Source organism: Gracilinanus agilis, unplaced genomic scaffold (assembly GCF_016433145.1).
Source record: "Gracilinanus agilis isolate LMUSP501 unplaced genomic scaffold, AgileGrace unplaced_scaffold49499, whole genome shotgun sequence".
NCBI classification, from domain to species: domain Eukaryota; kingdom Metazoa; phylum Chordata; class Mammalia; order Didelphimorphia; family Didelphidae; genus Gracilinanus; species Gracilinanus agilis.
Genome location: NW_025384131.1, coordinates 1 through 7,435, shown reverse-complemented (window position 1 = coordinate 7,435; position 7,435 = coordinate 1). Strand labels below are relative to the sequence as shown.

Genomic DNA, 7,435 nt, shown 5'->3' with positions numbered 1-7,435 from the left:
GGTTGAAGGGGAAAGGGGAGCATGAATCATGTAACCACGTTAAAAATGAATATTAATAAATGTTAAAAAAAAAAAAAAAGTAGGAGATATAAATTAGAGAAATTAGAGAAAATTGTTATTTTCAACAAATATTTTCCAGAACTATTTTCTATAATATTATAATGTGTAATAAAATATGTAACATTACATATGGTATATATTATGGAATATTATAAAGTGTACTATATATAATTGGGGAAGTAAAATACTTTTTTTAAAAAGCCATTGAACAAATAAGAAAAAGAATTTTTTTTTTAACATGGGAGAATCCCCCTTAAAGTTCACAAAAGTTTCCACATTTGGACACTAACAAAAACCACTCTGCTTGGGTTTAGTACTTATTCCAATTGTTGTCTTGATTCAGGGCTCCACTGGGGTTCCCCAAAATGTAAGGAGAAATGAGCCAGGCCTGGAGACACAAAGTCCTGGGTCAAATCTGGCCTCAAGACACTTCTTAGGTGGGTGACCCCGGGTGGGTCACTTAACCCCCATCTCCCCTACTCTTACCACTCTTCTGCCTTGGGATAGATCAATAACTAGTACTGATTCTAAGACAGAAAGTAAGAGTTATTTAAAAAAAAAAAAAAAAAGGAAGGAGAGTTCCAGAAGAAGGCCTCCACCTATTGGGTGGACCCTTTGGAATGGGTCAAAGTACCCAGAATAAGGGAGCATTTACAAAACAACTTGGATATGTTGTGATTGACCTTTTCCAAGGAATCTGAAGAGATCCCAACAGTTGGTACTCCAACAGGTATCAACTCCAAAGCCAGGGGGGCAGTCAGTGTCTTTAAGAATCAGTTTTATTTTAAGAAGTGGAAGGGTGGCCAGAAGTCGGTAGAAAAAGGACATTTCTTTTTTTCTTTTTTTTAAAAGTACTTTATTTTCCCATTTACATGAAATAATTCTCAACATGTTTTCCCTAAAGGACAGAGCTTTGTAGGGAAACAAACTGTCTAAACTGGTTTATATGTTGCTTGCTTGATGACTGCTGCTAACTGAAGGCGCCAAGCGCTTGACCTGACCCATTGGGGGGCTGGTAAAGAGAAGTGAAAATGCAGGGGAACCCCCTCTCTGCAGCGGTGGGGAGCGGGGTTGGGGAGAACTTTAGCCCGCTTTGTTGGGCCGTCAAGGTCTAAAAGTGAAAGGACCCTGGAGAACTCGCACCCACACACCCACCCCCGCTCCTTTTACAGATGAGGAAACTGAGGCCCAGACGTGCTGGGTCCAAGCCGGCAATGCTTCCCCGTTTCGCTGGCAGAGGAAGGGGATACAGAAATACAAGGTGGTCACAAGGAGGGCTAAACAAGAGGTTTAGGTTTACTTCTGCACGCCAAGGTTCCTGGGCTAGAGTCTGAGCTGGAGGGGCCTCGGAAGGCTGCCCGCCCCACACCCCGCACGGCTGATGGTGGAGCGAGCGCCCTGGCACGCTCCGGGAGCTTCTTTGGCCCCTTCTTCCCTCAGAGGGCCATGAAAGGCTCAGGATCGCTAGAGCCCGCCCCGGGGATCAGCAATAGCACCAGGTCCGAAGGGTAGAAGAACGCCGGGCGGGACTAGGAGGGCTTCCTGGAGGCGCCCCCCCACCCCCACCCGGGCTGGGCAGAGCAGCCGCTGCAGGCGGGGGAAGACTAGGGCAAGGTACCTGCGGACGCCGGCTCCGCACTGGGTTCTCTCTGGCCTTGGGGGCCGATGGACTCGGAGGACGCACCGATGGCCGCAGTCCTCCGAACTGCCCCAGCTCCGGCTCGAGGATGGAGGGTGGGAAAAAAAACACACACACTAGTTACCTTGGAGACGGCTGGGGGCGGAGCCGCGGGCTCTGGGGGCCTGGAGCGGAGGGCCAGACGGCAGCGTCCCGAGTGGGGCGTAAAGCCCCACCACACCCCCTCCGGTGGGCCGGGGAACCCGCGGCGGGATCCCTCCCTGGGGAGCTGTCGGGGCCCTCCGTCCCACTGTCGGGGCACAACCTGCCTTAGCTTGTCAGCTCTCTCGCCTTAGGGGCTGTCTGTTACCCACAAACGCATTTCAAAGAAGAAAGCCTGAAGTTCCCTTGACTTAAAAAAAAAAAGCCAAAGCTTAGAGCCAGGCAGCACTTGGAGTGCCGAGCCTGGAGATGGGAGGTCCTGGGTTCAAATCTGCCCTCGGACACCTCCTAGCTGTGTGACCCTGGGCAAGTCACCTAACCCCATTGCCTAGCCCTTACTCTTCTGCCTTGGAACCAATATACAGTGTTGATTCTAAGACTAAAAGTTTTTGTTTTTGTTAACTTGTGATCGTTTACCTCCGGAGAATGACATGGGAAGTAGAAACGGGAAAGATGAAACCTCTATGTGCCTAGCAGTTTGCCTGAGGATGCCTTCTACAGTGTGGGGAGGGGAGGGAGGGGAAGGAGGGAGGGAGGGACTGATACCCAGAAATAAATTCTAATGAAAAAACTTTTTTAATACAAAGCATCAGTTCTGGTGTAAGTATTCTGGGCAGTAGAGAACGCTCAATTCATCAGTCTTTATTATTATTCTGTATTAATTCTGTTATTATACCCTATATACATTATTGCATATTAATAAAGAAATTTTACATATACATAAAATAAATGTTACTTGTGCAAGGCCATGGGATCCAAACACACAAAGGAAGCTACTGCTCTCAGGGGATTGATATTGTCAGAGAAGGCAATGTCTCATACTCCAGCCTCTGGCCAGGTTTCTTTCCCAAGCCTGTTAGCCTCCAGCCAGTAAAGGCTGCACTCATTTCCTTATAGCCATGGTAATGCCAATCCATCATACTTCCCTGTTCTTGGTTCCCCAAATGGTATATAAGTTCCCTAAGTTCTACTGTTCTTGGGAGGATCATCTAGCACTGTGTGTTCTCCCAGGGATGTGTTCCGGAGCCCCAGAGTGGAGGCCCTGTGAAGTTTCTGGTGCTGGGCTCTGTGTAGTGGCCGAATAATGGACACTCTTTCCTGATTAGAGATTTGGTTTTTCTGACTACTTTAGTAGTTCTGTGTTTTTCCCAAGTTAACACAACCTTTTGGGAGATGTTAATTATTGCTAACTTGAGAATAACACACTCATTTCTCACTCCACACAGTAACAACTCTAAGACAGAAGGTATAAGACTAGGCAAACAGGGTTAAGTGACTTGCCTAGAGTCACATATCTAGGAAGGGTCTGAGGCCACATTTGAATCCAGGAACTTCCGACTACTGGGCCTGCTCTTTTTGCTCTGTAACGTCACAAAAGTTTCGATGATGAGGACTAAAATCTGTATTTATCCAGCCCTAACCATTGTCGCGAGCCCCAGGCCTACACCAACTCCCTATTGGACACTGCAATTCGAATATGTGAACAAGAGGAATATATAACAAAAACAGGCTGAAAATCTGGAATCTGACTAGATCCACCTACTAACTATAAAAGCACGCATTGGAAGAAAGTGTAGCCCCAACTTCTTTCAAGGATTGACCAGATTGGGATCTTTGGGGGCATTTTCCACATGACTTCAATTGGAAACATAAAAGGATGTTTGTGACATGGGCATTGTGCAGAGATGACAAGGGACCCTGTACCCCTTAACTCTAGCAGGCTGTGAACAGGGAAATTCCCTTCCCCCTTCCTGTCCTGGTGACTCCTGAGACAAGACCATTATCCTGGGACTTCCTTTAGGTGGAGACAGACAAAGATCAGGCCACACCTTGATAGCCTAAGCCCTGAGGATCTCGGGCAGACCCCTGCCCACAGAAAGTCTGGAGTGCAAGGAGTCAGGTCCACACTACTCTAAAGAATATAAAAATCCCTGAACTGTGACACTCAGGGAGCAGCTCCCATAGTTGCTCCATTCATGCTGCTGTGCCATGTCTTGGTGGGCAACCCCCAAGGGTTATTCCACTCATGCTGTCTTGCTGGCCATTAATCTTGCTGGCCTATCTAAGTTTGGAGTCATCTCATTCTTGAGAAAGTTTTCCTTCCTGAACCCAGGGGTTCATCATTTACACCTCCATAACAATTTGGTTTTCCCCTCAAGACCCAAAAGAGTTTTTTGGAAAGAAACCTCCAAATTGTTCTCTTCCCCTCCCATTCAAAAATAAACACTCCCCCCCCCCCCAACCGAAAGGAAAACCTTACATTTACTTTGCATATGCTTATATGTGTATAACATGTTCACTGCCCCCACTCAATAAACTCCAATGACTCCCATTGCCTCCAGGACCAAATGCAAACTGTTTGGCATTCAAAGTTCTTCCTAATCTAACCTTGTCTCCCTTTCCAGTATTCTAACACCATGCTCTCCAACATTTACAGGGAGGTTGGCATCCTGGCTGTTCCACAAACAAGACACTCCCTCTCAGCCCCAGGAATTCTCTCCAGCTCTCCTATGCCTGGAACCTTTTCCCTCTTCTGCTCAGACTACCTTCCTGGCTTCTTTAAGTCTCATCTGAATCCCACCCTCTACAAAAAGCCTTCCCTAAACCCCTAATCTGTCTTTCCAGTGCTTTCCCTATTTTACTTATTTTCTATTTATTCTTTTTTTTTTACCCCCTTACCTTCTCTTAGAATTCATACTGTGTACAGGTTTCAAGGCAGAAGAGTGGTAAGGGCTAGGCAATGGAGGTTAAATTGTTAGGCCTGGGAAGCTGACTAAATATAAGAGCTGATAAAAACAGCAAATGAATGGCAGGAAAAACCCCAAACAGTAACATGTTAAATGGCAGGATCTTCTGGTCCTCACCCACAGAAGAGGAGGAGGTGTCCCCTTCCAAAAAGATTTCCTCTGCCTGAAGCCCTTAAGGGTGAACACTTCCCAGCAAAGGTAGGGGCCAACTGGCTGGACTGGCAAGAAACTCTAGGTCAAGGTGACTCCAAGGCAAGTCCTGGCTCCTTTGGGAACTGGTTTCCCCATCAATTGAAGGGGATAACAATCCCATGTCCTGGAAGAGCAACACCCACTTCAGGGAAATTTCCAAGCCACCACCCAGGGATGTGCTGAAGATTTCCCCAGTCCCATGTGGGGCTCCAAGGAATTTATAATCTAGATGGGGCTGAAGAGCTGAGGCTGAGGCAGGGATTTTGGAAAGGAGAGAGAGGGTTCTGCCTGGTCTCTAGCTGGGTTGGGGTGAGGGGAGAGTGGAGCAGGTTTCCTCCAAGTGCATTTTTCCTTTTTTTAAAAATACAAACCTTTATCCTCTACCTTGGAATTGATATCCATTCCAAGGCAGAAGGATAGTAAGGGCTAAGCAATGGGGGTTATGACTTGCCCAGGGTCATAGCTAGGAAGTGTCTGAGGTCAAATTTGAGCCCAGGACCTCCTATCTCTAGGTCTGGCTCTCCACAGAGCTACCCTTCAAGTGCATTTTTCACCTGACTTGTGACCTATTTTGGTACATGGGTGAAGTTAATTCCCTCAGCCAAAGAATGAACCTTCTCTGCTACAGAGGGTCTGACTGTCCCCCAAAGAGACGGCTTAAAGGTGTGACTCCAAGACTCCAAGGTCTTCCCAAGGGAAAGGGGGAGCCAGGCCAGAGACAGGTTTTTCACTATCCTCCAAGGTATGCTATGCTCTCCTTGGGCTGAGTTTGCCCTCGTCCCTAGAGAACCTCGCCTTACAGAAAGTCCCAGAGGAACCAGAGTAAACCTTACAGTACTTAAGGATCCCAGTTTAAGTGAGATTAGTACATAGTCAAATTTTAAGTGCCCCTTTGGTCTAGGAAGTTCTCTCCCAGGTAGCCAAGCCCCAGGCTGGAATCTTCCTTTGGTGTCTATTGTAAAGCAGCAGCCTCTCCCTAATAATCCAGTCCCAGTCTCCTCATTTCCTTGTGGCCTTTGTAAAGCTAATCAAGCCTACTTCTCAGTCCTTAATTCCTGCAAAGGTAGAATTCTATTATTTGTTGGAAAATCATCTTTGGTGGTACCTTTCCCAGAGACTAGTGCCTCCAGTCCCCGAGCTTTGACTCCGTGTGGCGCCCGTTATTAAGGGCTTGTCTCTTACCCCGATTAAAGATTTGGGTTTTTTTTTTTTATTGCCATAGTGGTTCTGTGTTTTTCCAAGTTGACAGGGGCTTTGAAAATAACCCTAAGTCTTGGCGAGGTCGAGCCATAATTTCTATTTTCCAAATGAGTAAACTAAGGTTTGGAAGCCAGCGCTTACGCGGGTGGGATTCAGGGCTTGCCCCTGCAGGCCTCCACCCAAAGGCCGAACTGGACTTAGGCCCTGGGCGAGGTTGCCACTGCCAAGGTCGTCTAGAGGCCCCGGAGGTCACTGTCAAGAGGGCACCACAAGGTATGGTCCCATTCTACCCGCAAAGAAGCCGAGGTTCGAGAGCGGCCGCCCCTCCCCAAGCGTGACGTAAGCTTTCTCCACCCCGGCCGCCCGAGCGACCGAAGACGCCCAGCGTAGGCGGTCCGGTCCCGCCCCGCCCCTACGTCACTGCGCTTAGCTCCTCTATAGCCTACACCCGGACTCCGATCCGCACTTTCGACACGCGTAGGACTTGGCTGCCCCTAGCCTGGCGCCTACCCCAGTCGCTCCAGCCCTCGGGGCCTCACGGCCGCAGACGTGGCTCACTTAGGGCAGGATCCCACGAACCTCCGTACGCCCGGCTAGCGGCAGATGACCCAGGCCGCGGCCCGTCGAAAGTGCGGGCGCGGTTGTGGGGCTGCGCTGAGCCTGCGCGGCCCGGAAGCAGCGGCGGCAGCGGCGGCGGCTGAATGGGCCGCGGCCGCTTGAGCGAGCGCGGGTCCATGTGGAGACTGCAGCCGGCCGGGAGCAGTGCGCTGCGCGGGGCCTGGGCGCGGATCTCGGCGCAGGCCGGGACTGAGACCATGGAGCGTGCGGTGGTACGCTGTGTGCCGTCTGAGCCCAAGCTCAGCCTGTCATTCGCGCTGGCTGACGGCAGCCACAAGCACATGCAACGCGACCAGAGCGAGCCACTCGGCCGGGCGCTAAGCCGTATTGCCACTAACGCACTCAAGGGTCACGCTAAGGCGGCGGCTCGCAAGGGCCGCCGTGCCGCCGGGGCCGAACCTGCCGGGACCGCCGCCAGCCCGGCTGAGCCCGTGGTCAAGCTCTACTACCGCGAGGAGGCCGTGGGCGACGACGTGCTCAACGTGGACGCGTGGCAGGACGGCGCCGTGCTGCAAATCGGGGACGTCAAATACAAGGTGGAGCGCAACCCTCCCGCCGTCACTGAGCTGCAGCTGCCGCGCTACATTATGGCCGGCTTCCCCGTCTGTCCCAAGCTCGGCCTCGAGTTCGGAGAGCCGGCCAGCTCGGTCTTCCGCTGGTACCGTGAAGTGCGGCCCGGTGCCGCCGGGGGCGGGGTCGCAGCCGCGGGGGCGCCCATTGCGCATGCGTCCGGCGCGAACCCGGTCCCTGCCGCGCCTCCGCCCGATGGGGACGCGCC

At 50.9% G+C, this 7,435-nt stretch overlaps 1 protein-coding gene across 1 annotated transcript; it reads left to right on the top strand.

Annotated features, from left to right (window-relative positions):
* Positions 1–6,740: 6,740 nt before the first annotated feature.
* On the top strand, positions 6,741–7,430 carry LOC123255624 (2',5'-phosphodiesterase 12-like; the record flags this gene model as incomplete). Its single annotated transcript, XM_044684383.1, has 1 exon — positions 6,741–7,430. A coding segment is annotated over exon 1 (690 nt), but the record flags the coding sequence as incomplete, so codon positions are not given.
* Between the last annotated feature and the right edge of the window lie 5 nt (positions 7,431–7,435).